This window comes from Sturnira hondurensis, unplaced genomic scaffold (genome assembly GCF_014824575.4).
Source record: "Sturnira hondurensis isolate 20B ecotype Veracruz unplaced genomic scaffold, ASM1482457v3 Scaffold0005220, whole genome shotgun sequence".
NCBI classification, from domain to species: Eukaryota; Metazoa; Chordata; class Mammalia; order Chiroptera; family Phyllostomidae; genus Sturnira; species Sturnira hondurensis.
Genome location: NW_028077851.1, coordinates 3608092 through 3622610, shown reverse-complemented (window position 1 = coordinate 3622610; position 14519 = coordinate 3608092). Strand labels below are relative to the sequence as shown.

The 14519-nt window shown below is 39.0% G+C and overlaps 1 protein-coding gene across 1 annotated transcript in view; it reads right to left on the bottom strand.

Moving 5' to 3' along the window:
* Positions 1 to 251: 251 nt before the first annotated feature.
* BCLAF3 (BCLAF1 and THRAP3 family member 3) overlaps positions 252 to 14519 on the bottom strand; it is a 49157-nt gene continuing 34889 nt past the window's right edge. The window contains exons 10-11 of the mRNA XM_037046356.1: positions 10562 to 10714; positions 252 to 1123 (exon numbers count right to left, since the gene is read on the bottom strand). Coding sequence (XP_036902251.1) covers positions 1049 to 1123; positions 10562 to 10714 — 228 coding nt within the window. The 3' untranslated portion in view covers positions 252 to 1048. The remainder of the gene's footprint in view (positions 1124 to 10561; positions 10715 to 14519) is intronic.

Here is a 14519-nt window from a genome sequence, read left to right as displayed (position 1 = left end):
ATAAAGGCTGAAGTGCAGAAAAGGTCATCGACAGATCCTAGCTATGGCTATAATTCTCATATAAAATTAAAGTATTATTCTCACAAACTGGCAAATAACTTCCTCAAGCATAAGGAACAACCATATTATTTTATTGATCAATAAACATTTCACAAAAAAATGTGATTGGGAATATGTATGTACTATTAAGCCTAACACAGAAAACATAAAGAAATTAGATATTAAGGCCTAAAATATCTTTTATAATCCCATCAGTTATGTCTCATACATAGTAGATATTCAATACAACTGAACTTAAAATAAACATTTTATAACATGTACTTGCAAAATGTATAATGCTATAGTAAAGTACAATTCCCAAATATGAGACTTTGTCAAAAATTTTAAAAGCCTTTAAAAAATATGATATGCACAAGCTTGCCCTGAGGGAAAGTAAGATGGATTATAAAATCTTCACATATTTTCCACAATAGCATTTTAAAACTGGAAAAGAGCAATAGTTATGAAAAACCCTCAATGAACCAATTACTAAAAATTCAGTGTATTCACTACCTGATGGAATATTTTGAAGCACCTTTTATCTTGTCTTCTTATAATATGAAATGTATGAATTATATAGGCCTTGAACTTCAGAAACTTAAGAAAACATCAATAAGCCAAAATGTCATCAGAAAAAGAAAAATCCAGTATAAAATTTACTACCGTAAGGCCACTGTTTAAAGTTCTTTCATGTGCAGACACTATATAATTCAGATACTTTTGTTTTTTATTACGTAAGAAAAACTTTCAACATATAAACGTTGGGATGTAACTCAGTTAAGTTCCCTATGAAACCACACTCAGAGAAAAATCCAACAAATAATGAATGTCCTTTTGAGACTTTTTGCAAAGGAAACTGTGGTTATACAACTTTTCAACTGAATACTGTAATTTAAAAGCAAGTATATAAAAGTTGCAGCATCCACTACACAAAAATAAAGTTATTTTCCCCAAGAAAGTTACAGTATTAGTGCTTTAGAGATAATTCTAAGTCCTGATAGAGATGCTCTCAATATCCTCCTTTAGTGTGGCTTCCCTTTCTGTCGATTCCCAATTTGACTGCAGTGGCCATGTTTGAGTGTTCCTATGGAAAGAAAACAAAAGAAATATGGAGTTCAAGGGAAAGATCAATTGTAATACCTGAGCTCGAGTTTTGTTCACATTGCAATTTTCAGAATATTTCAATGCATAGATAGCATCACTTGTATCCAAGATCCCCACAAAGGTGTGTGGAACCTCGAACACGCAAAGTATTGACAGCGCACATCCGAGTAGGTGTCCAGTGATGTCAGTAGGACAAAGAAAATACGTGGTAGTCAGCACACACTGGTTGATGAAAACGGCATTCTGCCACTGGGCGAGTTTCACCGCGGACGTCCCCGGCAACGAAAGTCAGGCTCTTGAAACATTAGTCCCTCAGGTACAAAGCCTGGTGTGACACATCCACAACTCGCAATGGTATTTTTATCTTTGTCATCATACGGTGTCTGGTTGTAAAACTAGATGGACTCTTCTAGCTTGGCCAATAACAGTAAAGACAGCTGGGGCGGCGTAAGGGGTGGGAAGCTTTCTTGCTTTTGGATGGTTACTTATAACATAAAAATATGTAAGGCTTCAATAAACACAGAAAAAGAAATTCACAAGAACAGTAAGGCTATGATTAAAGGGTAATGAACATGGATTGTATACTGTGATGCTATGTAAAACATTAAATTACCAACCACAAACTGGACATAAGACCATGACTAATAAAAGAGCAAAAATGGTAGAATGATATGTTTTTCTGGGACATTAAAATTATTAATACGTATATGCTTACCTTTTACTAGGGTCTTACATTATTAAAACTGAAAGAAATTTAAAAGTTGATTTATTTTTTTGGCATTTACATTAGTATGCAAATGTTTAATTCCAAACAAAACAGTACTGATAGAAAATTCTTATTCTTCTTTCTATTTTGGGTAATGAAACCTTCAAAATACATGCATATATATTTGTCAACATTATTCATTTAAATAGAGGTAGGCTTCATTGGATCCCATTTCTTTATTCATTATATAATGTTAAAAACTGCTGCCTATTAACAACTTTAAAAGAAAACTACCTACAATAATTCTTAAATGTTTTCAACTGAAATACCTTGTTTATAAAAATGTACAATTATTCTGAATTATATTCACCTTTGGCACAGCTTCTTCTACACCATTTCTTGGACTGATCACTCCACTTTTCCAATTTTTTAAAAACCTCATTAAGCAGATTGCTGATCCAGCTAAACAGTAACTACCCTCCTCTAGGTTTTAACCTGACACTTGTGTCATTGCATCTGTCCCCTTGTGGGTCTTCCTGCATCTCCTCTCCTCCCCAGAAGCCTGCCTACCCACTGCTCACCAACTGATCACCTACCTTCAAGTATCACTTTTTCCATCTAGGAAGACGCCCTATTACTACATCATCACATCCTAGTCAACGGAGCTTTTGAGGTCCTTTGTAACTTACATACCCCTATCTCTACCCAATTCAACACTCTACTGCCAAACTCGGGTTTTTGGCTGTAGCCCCTTCTACGTCTTGCTCTGCTCCATGACTGAGCCCATGACCTACCTGCTCTGTGAAGAGAGTAGAAATCAAAGTGCTTAGCATACATTCCCTGACTATTCCTAATGCATTGTTCTTTTCCTCCTCTCTTTAGGCATTTACCATCTGTGAAATTAAGCTCTTCAAAAATATGACTGTACAGCAAATAGTTAATGCAGTATTCCTGACGGCTACCCTTTGAAAGGTCTGCTTACGAGTTTGGCCATTGGCTGGCATCTGGGGACTTAGATCTTGGGAGGGTTCCCACCACTGATGAGTGTCTGAACTGTGCAAACAATATAGTCCATGCTGAACCCCTGTTTTCCTTCTGAGAGTCTGGAGTTTGAGTACACGCCTGGCAGGTGTTGCCTATGTGACCGGTTCCCAATAGGTCTCCAAGGAACACCAAGTCTCTAATATGCTTCCCTGGCCAGCAACACCTCGCATGTGTTTCCACAGCTCACTGTGACAGGAAGGAAGCACGTCCTGTGTGGCTCTACTGGGAGGAGACTCTTGGAAGCTTGCATCTGGTGTCCCCTGGACTTCGCCGGGTACCAATTCCCTTGTCTGACTGTACTGTGAAGCCTTCCACAGTGACACATCAGAGCCATGAGTGTCAATATGTGATAAGTACTCTCAGTCCTCCCAGGGAATCACGGAACCTGGGGTGGCCGTGGGGACCTCTGGCACAACAGCTGTTGTTCACTATCTTTTTACAGCTGTGCGTGTATGTATGTGTTGTGTGTGTTTAAGATTAAATTTGATTCATTTAACAAGCATTTTCCAAAAATGGACTACTTGAAAGGCAACAGGGGAATATGGGGAAACTAATGAGGTAGCCTCTATCCTCAAGGGGTTGGCCAGCTATTTGGAGAAAAAGGAAGGTAAACAACAACAGAGACCACATGAAAGGACAGTTAGAAAGGGAAGGGGGCTTTGGTGAGGCTTCACAGTAGGTCTTTAAAAGAAATCGAGGTTTTAGTAAGAAAAGATTAGGAATCAGGAGGCTATTTCTAGTCAAGAGAACAGCAGGCACGAAGATACAAATATGTGAAAACATATGTCATCCTCCAAAAAGCAGAGGGTAGGTGGGGAAACCTACTTTGAAAGGTAGTTCAAGGTTGGACCTGGCTAACAAATCTGGTCTCTTTTTTCATAGGCAACAAAATCCTTAGAAAGTATTTGCACAAGAGTGAGACGATTCAGTCTGTGTTTCAGGACAGTAACTGTGCTAGTAGTGAAGGAACAAAATAAGCAAATCATAGGAAGCAAGGAAGTAAGTTAGAGGCTCCAAAGAGGGGGGCAGGGCAGGGAATAAAAAACAGAAAACTGTACTTGAATAAGAATTAAATAAATTAAAAAAAAAAGAGGCTCCAAAGAGTCCAAAACCAGACCAGGAATACATAGAACGGAGCATACAGTGAAGGTGGAGCTTTCAATCAGTGGGGAAAGGACAAACTATTCAATAGTGTTAGAAAACCTGACCATTGAGTGGGGGGCGGGGGAAATGAGATCTGGACCTCACACTGTATCATAAAACATAAATTCTAAATGGAATATTTATATGTTGAAAAATTTATAACTATAAATCTCACCATTATGGTTATAAAAGTAACCATAAGGAATTTGTATAAGCATCAGCGTCTTACTTGCCAGATTCATCCACATTTACAAGTTCTGTCATAGAAAAGCCACCACGACAGCTGACAAACATCAATGCCAGCAAAAGGTATGGCCGATGACTGCCCTCAGGGATCAGGAGCTCTTACAAGCCAACCAGAGAAAGTGCCACCCCTCAACAGGACACTGGGAAAGCACAGAAATAAGGAAACTGAGGGAAGAAATACAAAGGGCCAACAGATACACAAAAATATGGCCATATCGTTAATCAGAGACAGGCAAATAAAAACTATTTTCTGCTATCCGACTGGCAACAGATAGACTTGATAATGTGGAGTGTGGGCTAGGGTGTAGGAAAACGGACCTCTTTACGGACTTCTGGTGAGAACAGAAATGAATAAAAGGGGCGCTATGGCAAGATACCAGAGTGCCCATGTTCCCAGGACTGTTACTGAAACTTACGAAAATCTGTAAGCTATCCTGAAGTCATCAATAGAGGCTTGGTTAAGTCAGCCAGCAATCATAAGACGGGGGTGTGCATATCCTTAGGGGTATGGATACACTTTCCAAGGAATATACAGGTATAGCTAGCTTGAAGGGAATTAATTTCTAGATCTTAATTCCCAATGCTTGCTTTCCAGAATTAACCTTCCGGTACAACTAATTAAGTCTGATTCCCCACCTCCCAATGTATACAAGAAAAATATACCTTTGCATCCTGAATCTTATTACTCTACATTACATGGGGAGCCCCCACAAACAGGAAATTGGAAATACTGGTGATAGTGTGAAAAAAACAAACCCACCCTAGCAGCTAGTCACAAATACCATACTTCTGCGGCTGTGATGGTTTCCGAGTCTTTGCTTTAACAACACAATAGAAAGAAGAGAAAAATGAAGCTGTCTGTGAAAGAACACTCAAAATACTTTTTGATGATAGATCACTAAGTGATTTTTCTGGCCTATAATTCAGAGTGAGTCCAAAGAATTCAGTGGTTTTGCTATAATAAAAGTCCTTTCATTCCCATCTACATAATCTGATAAACAAGGTTTCTCAGGACTTACATCTATAAAAAGAAAAAATAGAATTAGAATGGATTTTTAAACACTGCATTATTTTACCAGCAATAATCATACGTATCTATGATTACATGAACTAATTAAAAAGAGAACTATATTTCTAATAAAACTTCTTTGTCTAATCAATTCTTTACAAAATATGGAACATATTTATGCTATTTTGATCAATAGTAATGTTAGCTCAATCCAGAGGAAATATTTAACACCTGATAGTCACAGAAATCTATTAACATTTATGTCAAGGTTGATTTGGTTATTAATAAAAAACTTTCAAAGAAAAGTCTATGGGGAAATGAAATGAAATCCATATTCAAGGCAAAAAAAGGAATGATGTAAAATTTCTCACTGTTTAAATGAATGACATCAGTTATCAAATTCCTGTGGTGTGCAGGTTCCACTGAAGAGATTTAACAGAATGATGTACCCATTCTATTTAAGACTCAGTATTTATAGCCCTGGCTGGTATATCTCAGTGGATTGAGCACAGCATGTGAACCAAAGGGTCCCTGGTTCGATTCCCAGTTAGGGTACATGCCTGGGTTGCGGGCCAGGTCCCCAGCTAGGGCACACGAGAGGTAACCACACATTGATGTTTCTCTCCCTCTCTTTCTCCTTCCCTTCCCCTCTGTCTAAAAACAAATAAATAAAATCTTTTCAAAAAGACTCAGTATTTATAATACGCCTATATCCTTTATAACAATTTAAACTTGTAATAGAAAATTAGATAACATGTGCAACGAGGTTAATACATTTTCAAAATCTTAGGGTAGATAAGCAAAAAAGTGTGGGAAGCAGTGAAATAAATAACACATCCACAGAGAGGAATAATACACAGCCATTAAAAGGAATGGACTGAATTACAACATGAGTGAGTCACAGAAATAAGAAGACTTGGACTGGTTGAAGTTGGAAGGAGGACTAGGAAGATTAATAGGACAAGTTTCTGGTGTTGCTGGATGGCTGCAGGAGCTACCGACCATGAGGAGAAACCAGTGGTCTGAGGAGGAGAGCAAATTTTATTTTATTTCTAACAGCATTACTGAGATATAATCCACATATTATACCGTTCAGCCATTTAAAGTGTACAATTCAACAGTTTTTTTAGTGTACTCAGAGTTGTGCAACCATCAGTCACCATAATCAATTTTAGAATATTTCTCTCAACCTCCCGCCTAAAAACTCCAAACCATATTTTTAATAGTCACACATGCACACCCACCATTTGTGCCCCCCCAACCCCCTTGCAATCACTAACCTATGTTCCATCTCAATGCCTTCTTTTTCCTGAACATTTCCTATAGATGGAATCATACAATATGTGGTATTTTATGACTGGTTTCTGTCCCTTAGCACCAGGTTTTTAAGGGTCACCCGTGCTGTGGCATGTATCAGTGCAAGTCTGACTTTGAACATGCTGAATTTGAGGTGCTTTCTGGACATCCAGGGGAAGGTACTGGGAGGCTGCTGGAAATCTGGGGCCCTGGAGAGTGGTCAGAGCTGAAGACATCACCAGAGGCAATGGCAGAAACCTTGGGAAAGGTGAGGGCAATCAAGGCGAGTATCCACAAGAAATAAACAGAGAATAAAGAATATAACACTAGGGAATGCTTACATTTTTCAAGGATACAGGGAAGGAGAGAAATCACTAAGTAAGACAGAGAAGTCAGAGGAGTAGGCAGTGAACCTGGAGGCCCCAGATCATAAATGTTTGAAGGCGATGAGGCTCCCATGCAACACTTCTGCACCCCGGCACACTTCAGTTTGAGAGACACAGCAGGGCTATAACAGATTTTTGCTGATTCATCTGACCTTGTTCCTATTCTAATCTTTGTATTCTCACTTCCAAGGTTTTTCCCAACTCAAAAAGCCATAAATCCTAGTCTCTCACTTTCTTCCTGCGGTATGCTGATGCTCTCTCCTTTGTCCCCTTCCTATCCATAGACAGAGCTCTGGCTGGCACCTAGCTGATGGGCACCTGAGAACTGCTGGAGAATGTATGATGCTAAGGAACCCATGTCTTCCTGACCAAATGCACAACTGCTCAGTTTTTCAGAGGCAATGTTCCCAGAGGTGGCTTCATGAATTCTTACTAGGATCTTTGCCCTATTCTGGTACAAAGTCTGACCCTCAAGAGCTTCTGCAGCCATGGCTGGTGTGGCTCAGTGGACTGAGTGCCGGCCTACCAAAGCAAAAGGTCGCAGGTTCAATTCCCAGTCAGGGCACATGCCTGGGTTGTGACCCAGGTTCCTCAGTTGGGGGCGTGAGAGAGGCAACCAATCTATGTATCTCTCGCACACTGATGTTTCTCTCCCTTCCTCTCTCCCTAAAAAGTAAACAAATAAAATCTTCTAAAAAGAGTTTCTGCAAACTTTCTGTGGTGAGATATTTAAGAGGGGCACTTGTGAATGACAGTGGATAAAAGATGAGCCATATTCCGGGTGGTAATAAACATTCTTCCCACCCCTTCATCTAAGCCCAGAATCCAAAAACAAGGAAATACAATAAAAGGGAATCTGGGTGTCAGAATGGGACAGATATGATGAGTGCATGATAAATGAGGATAAAGAACTTCAGTCCTGTACCTTTCTAATATGGCTTGGGAATCTTACTACTTTGTAGGCAGGCAGGGAACCAAGGTGGTTTTAGAGAAGCCAGAATCATTCTGGTAAGTGGGACAGAGGTTGTATTACCAGAAGCATATCTCCCCGACCCTTCCCTGAGACTGGTGCTGGAGATGGAAGCACATGTCTGATGCACAGTAACCAGAGCACCTGAGCATCATAAGACTTTCAGGCCATGATCAGCCCAGGTATTTCAGTGCAGTAGGGGAGTGAGAAGTCCAGACAAGATCCATCTAAACCTTCCCGGTGGACTTGGAAACACATGGGAAGAAGTTCCAGGGTACCTAGATCAATTAATTGATCATGCATCCTTAATTAATCTAAACTAGGAGGCAGACTAAGAACAATGAAAAGAATGAAGCCCCTGTTAGGGCAAAAAGCCAAAGCAGTGAACTGCTTGAAGTTCACGTCCTCCGATGAAGGCTTGCTGTGTCGTTTCTATTTGCTGTTAGGCAAGGCTGGTGGCCAGTGTGGTCTGGAAGAAGTGGGTGGTCAGTAGGACCTGGGCAAGGTGAGGCAAAGAAGAGTGACGGAAAGGAGCAAGTTCAACGAGCATCTAGAAAGCACAGGCTGAGGCAGACAGTCAAGCGAGCACTCAGGAGTCCCGAATCATCGAAAGAACAGAGGTAAAAATGGAGTTCAATGGAGCTAACACTCAAAGTTCCAGAAAGAACTAAAAGAAAAATTCATAATGTGTACCTGAAACACAACCTTAAAATTAAGGAAAAGGCTGGTCTCAACCTTCCTCGAGTGGAAATCAATGACCAGCTTCCCTGAGACCATTCAGGTTGCTACCTGTGATTGGCAACAAATACCTAGAAGATCTGTTGCAAAGAAATTTGCCATGAAAAACAGGAAGAGAAGCAGCACCTCAACCCGAAAGCGTGTAAGTGTATGAGAGGGGAAATGACGACAATCACACTCACATTTTTAAAGGAGAGGTGGCGCCCTAGCTGGTGTAGCTCAGTGGATTGAGAGCGGGCCTGCGAACCACACGATCGAGGTTCGATTCCCAGTCAGGGCACATGCCTGGGCTGCAGGCCAGTTCCCAGCAGGGGACCCACGAGAGGCAACCATACATTGATATTTCTCTCCCTCTCTCCTTCCCTTCCCCTCTAAAGATAAATAAATAAAATCTTTAAAAAAAAATAAAGGAGAGATGGCTTTCAAAACACCTAGGGTGACATACACAGTGAAATTAGAAACCTCTTCTAAGGTACTCGGTTAAAACTGGGGGGTGAGAGATGTTCAGGAGATACTACATTGAGTTAAAAAACTTAAAAACAATCAGTTGTCAACTTCATTCTACTGATCCATGTTTTGAAAAATAAGTTTTACTGAAATCACTAAGCAACCTCAGTGTAAAGGCTTCACAGGCATGAATGGTTAAGGAAACATTTATGGTTAGGGAATTTATAAAACCACAGTTGGTGCCAGGGTTGCAGGCCAGTTCCCAGCAGGGACTCACGAGAGACAACCACACATTGATATTTCTCTCCTCTCCTTCCCTTCCCCTCTAAAGATAAATAAATAAAATCTTAAAAAAACAAACAAACACACAAACAAACAAAAACCACAGTTGGACTATTTGATAGCAACACTGAATATACACACATTTAATTGTTAACAAAAATGAGTCAAAAACTGACAAAGATACCTCACTCAACTGATATAATGCTATATTCTCATCTAAAATATACTATGTAGAATGTAATTTTGTATCATATTTATGCTGCATTTTCAAATACCAACATGGCAAATTTAAATTAAATCTATCTACAACTAAAAGAGTACTAAATTCAACTTATCAAGTAAAAAATGTTTTATTAACATTAAAAATTAGCATAAAGTGGTGAGGGTTGCACAGTTCTGAATGTAATTAATGCCATTGAATTGTATTCTTAAAAATGGAAAATTCTATGTTACATAGTTTGTCATAATAAAACATTTCTGAATGGGGAAAAAAAGAACAGTTAGTATATTTTGCATTTGTGTCCCCTTTTTACATATTCAGTTCAATATTTTTTGGTACTTAGATAATTCACGTTTTATACAGCTAACATACATCAGTTAAAACGCTTTACCTAAACTTCCATTCAAAATTGATCATGCAACAGAAAGTCTAAAGTAAGAAGTTTAAACAGCTGGCATAATCCAAGTACTTGAGATACAACACTAAAACTATTTTAGGATTAAACAGTCTCACAACTCTATCACTACCAGCCCTTGGAAGTTTTTCTGCAACTATCATACAATAAAAGTATTTTTGAAATCTAGGTTGTTTCTCAAGTCAAATTAAATAAAAAGCCCAATTTATCTGTTAAACAGAGATAATTTACGACTTCAAAAGTCACTCAACAAGCCCTGGCTGGTATAGCTCAGTGGACTGAGCACGGGCCTGCGAACCAGAGGATCGCAGTTCGATTCCCAGTCAGGGCACATGCCTGGGTTGCAGGCCAGTTCCTGGCAGGGGACACACAATACATTGTGTGTCCCCGGCAGAGGCAACCATACATTGATATTTCTCTCTCTCTCTCCTTCCCTTCCCCTCTAAAGATAAATAAATACAAAATCTTTCTTAAAAAGTCATTCAACATTTTTAAATAATCACAAATTCAACCAACCTTTTTCTTCAGTAATCGTTGTCTGAATTTATTAGTGATGAATCCCTTTGACCCAGCGAACCGTAAACGCTGATATTTGGCCTGAATGTACAAGCTCTTCCGTACGAGGCCTGACTTATAACGGGGCTGGTGTCTGCCACCTCTAAAGCTGCTCTGTAAAGGAAACAGTAATTAAATGTTAACACTACAGCTTCCAAATCTACTTTACTAGCGTAAGAAATGGGAAAATGTCTGGTATTTAGAAGTGCCTTGGTTTACAGGCACTACAAATATTAAAAGGGAAGAGGCTAATAATACTAATAAAGTACAATTTTCATCAAATTAGCTTCCTAGCTTATTTTATATAATTACTTTTTATGTAATAAGCTTTAAATGTACCTCAAACCAAGTTAAACAATTTTGAAATTCTTGAAATTTATCATGCTAAGAAAAATACAACTTCCAAAACATCTAAAATTATCCTTCTTCTTCATAGTGAAATGCATCCAATCACAAATGGTGGGGAAGACATTAAGTGGCAATATCTAAGAATCAAAAACTCCCTTAACTTTATTCTTGTCAGGACCTTCAGGTCAATCTTTCTTTAACCTAAAAATTTCATTACAGCAAATATTTTCAAGAGTCATACTTAAAAAGCCCACCTCCTTGCCTGCACACTGCAGGGTATTACAACAGATGTTAAAGGGCAGTGAATACCTGTATTTCCCATGTGGGAAGTATACAAATGGTGTATTTTAATGGAGTAATTATAAAATCTAAGTACATTCCTCTTTCTGCAATTACTTAACAAAGTATCTATTATGTCATACATAATAAAGCACATAGTTTGTAAAAAGTTATTTATTCCACATCTATTTTCTAATCATTTTCTTTTTTTTTTAAGATTTTATTTATTTATCTTTAGAGGGGAAAGGAAGGAGAGAAGGAGAGAAATATCAATGTACGGTTGCCTCTCCTGAGTCCCCTTCTGGGAACTGGCCTGCAACCCAGGCATGTGCCCTGACTGGGAATCGAACCGCAATTGTGTGGTTCGCAGGCCCATGCTCAATCCACTGAGCTACACCAGCCAGGGCGATTTTCTTAATGCCACAAAACATTCGGGTAAAACAATTATAGCGAGACTGTGATTGTTGTAATTAACTGCATGAACTAAATACATCAGAGCTAATCTTCAGATTTACACTGTCCACTTTTACATACCTAATAAGATGACTACTAATTCTGGCTTTGAATTATTCCAATCAATATAAAAGTTACATTTTAATGAAATAATGCCTTTTCTTAGAAGGGATTATTTCCTGTTCTTGTTTTACAATAAAGAATGGTGAACTTCTAGATAATCCTATTATATTACACAGCTTCAAGTGAGTGGTCAAGAAAATTATTGCATACACTTTGAAAAACTTATAATTAATGTAGAAGAACTTTTCATGAAGGGGAAAGGATAGTAGGAAGTAGATTTTATGTGACATTTGTGCAAAAATACTACCATCACCTCTGTCGGACCTATGATCAGAACAACAGGTAGGAAGCACTTAAATCTGGAAGTCTGGTAACACAATCTCTAAGTTATGGGCATGTCACATTTTCCGTTAATGATTTTATGCCTCAAGAGATTAAGAGATTGTATAAAATATGTTGGTATATTGTATGGCCACAGCTATTTTTAAAAACCTAATGTCATGCATGTTTTTAGGTACATAAACCATTGATTATCTACTCAACGTCTACTAATTGTATTGCTCCCAGTGGAAAGAAATATTTTGACATCTAAAATTTTGACTCTTGAGAAGCCAGGTATTAACAGATCACTCAGCTGCTTTCCTACTCTATGGTTCAGGGATAGTTTATATTACCTTTCTGCTCATACTAACTTCCTATTAATGAGCTAACATCCTCTGGCCTATTTGCTCCTTTCACACAAGAAAAAACTCAGATCCTTTTCTTTTTGGGGAGCAGGAGGGGGAAAAGACCCTGTGGAATAAGTAGTATGAATAAAGTACCTATCATAAGCAGGAAAATTAGTCCAGTGGATTTAAAAAGCACCTCATCCTCTGAGAGCAAGGAAAGAAAAACACAATACTTTGTACAAGTCTTATCCCATACATTTGGGAGATGAGGTTATTTGGACCCTCAAACGTGTTGGGTGATTAAAACTATCGTGTACATCAGACACGGCTGTACAAATAGAATGCAGTGGAACTGTCTTAACAAAGCTGCTGGACCAGAATCTTTCTCTGCTGATTGATCCAGAAGGCCTCTGAAGGCTGCGTATCTCTGGGCAGGGTTTTTCAATCTGCGAAGCCTGGAGAAGGCTCTACAGTCATGCACTTACATCTTAGAGGTGAAGAGACAGACTTTGAAGGGTTGTTTGGGGCCTTGCCTGCCTCCCTACCTGAAACCACTCTAGCTGTATCTGTTTTATGTATTAGTATTTCCACGCAATATTTGTAAAAGTGTTCCGCTGTTTAAAAAACAATTGAAAATCAAGTCCTGAGGAAAGGGGTCATCATTAAATTGATTTAAGTTGACTGTAAAGGCCCAGAAAGGATAGTTTATAGCTATTATCTGAAATGTTACAAAACGGCTTTTAATTTACTACTGCTTAGAACATTACGTTCAAAGCATAAACCAAAAGCTAGAGTTGAATGGAAAGAAACACTCGATGATTTAAAAGACTGTCTAAAGTCTTGTGTTTTGATGGTTTCTCTCAACTCCAAATAGTTTGCGAGTGATGTGTTTTCTCTGCATAGTATCATTAATTATGCATGAAAAAAATATTAGCATGGGTTAATAATCTTTAGAGTTTACTTTCAGAACTTCATTTTACCATTAAAAAACACCCATTTGACATGTACAGGATTAAGAACACAAAGATGTAGCTTAGCAATAGGAACGTGCACACACATCTTCCTTCATGTAACCTATGCTGGTCTGTGAGGGACTAGTTGAATTCATGAATGTGAGAAGTGTTAAAAAAAATACTCCAGCATAAGACGATGGGTCATTTTTGAGAATGAGCTAAAAATGCAGCATTTATTCAGGCATCCAGAAGAGAAACAAACCCATTTCATCAGAAGCTGCTAAAGAGTTCCGACTATGTAAGGAAAAGACAAATTCTCAACACCGCAGGAGGCAGGGCTTCCTGACTCAGATACACGATGAGTGGACAGATGGTCCTGCCATGACTAGGAAACATTCAGAAGCCAGGGTGTAAAGATGGTAACTACAAAGAACCCGAACCCTTTGATGGGAACAGAAAAAATGGGGGGCCGTTCTGAAAGACAGCTTCTTTTTTCCAAAATAATAGTCTAACCTTCTCTTTATTCCATTTGGAGGTTATACTTGTCACAAATCTTCCCCTTTCACACCTTTATCTCTCTTCTCAGTTTTAAAAAAAGTCACATAAAACTTTTTTCATAGTAGTCATCTTGAATTTATACTAAATCGATAGATTTGAGTAACTGCGTGAAGGTACATGCAATGAGATGAGACTTTTGGGGACCTTGGGAGAGAGGAGGTGTATTTTGCATGCAAAGGGATGGATATGAATCACTGGAGACCAATGGGGCCAGGCCCCCCCCCATCACCCACACCTTTTGGTACCCAGGCCCCTATGTCACTGTCTTCCTTCGAGCGTGGGCTACACCTAGTGACTTGCTTCTTACAGAGTACAGCAGAAGTAATGGAATGTCACTTCTGAGATTCGGTTACAAATACACCCTGGCTTCTACCTTTCTATCTGGCACTTGCTTGCTCTTATGGAAGCTAGCTGCCATCTGTGAACGGTACCATGAAAGGGCAAATCTTTAAAAATAAAAAAGTAGCCCTAGCTGGTGTAGCTCAGTGGATTGAGTGCGGGCCTGCGAACCACAGGATCGCGGTTCGATTCCCAGTTGGGGCACATGCCTGGGTTGCAGGCCAGTTCCCGGGTCCCGGTTCCCGGCAGCGGACACAT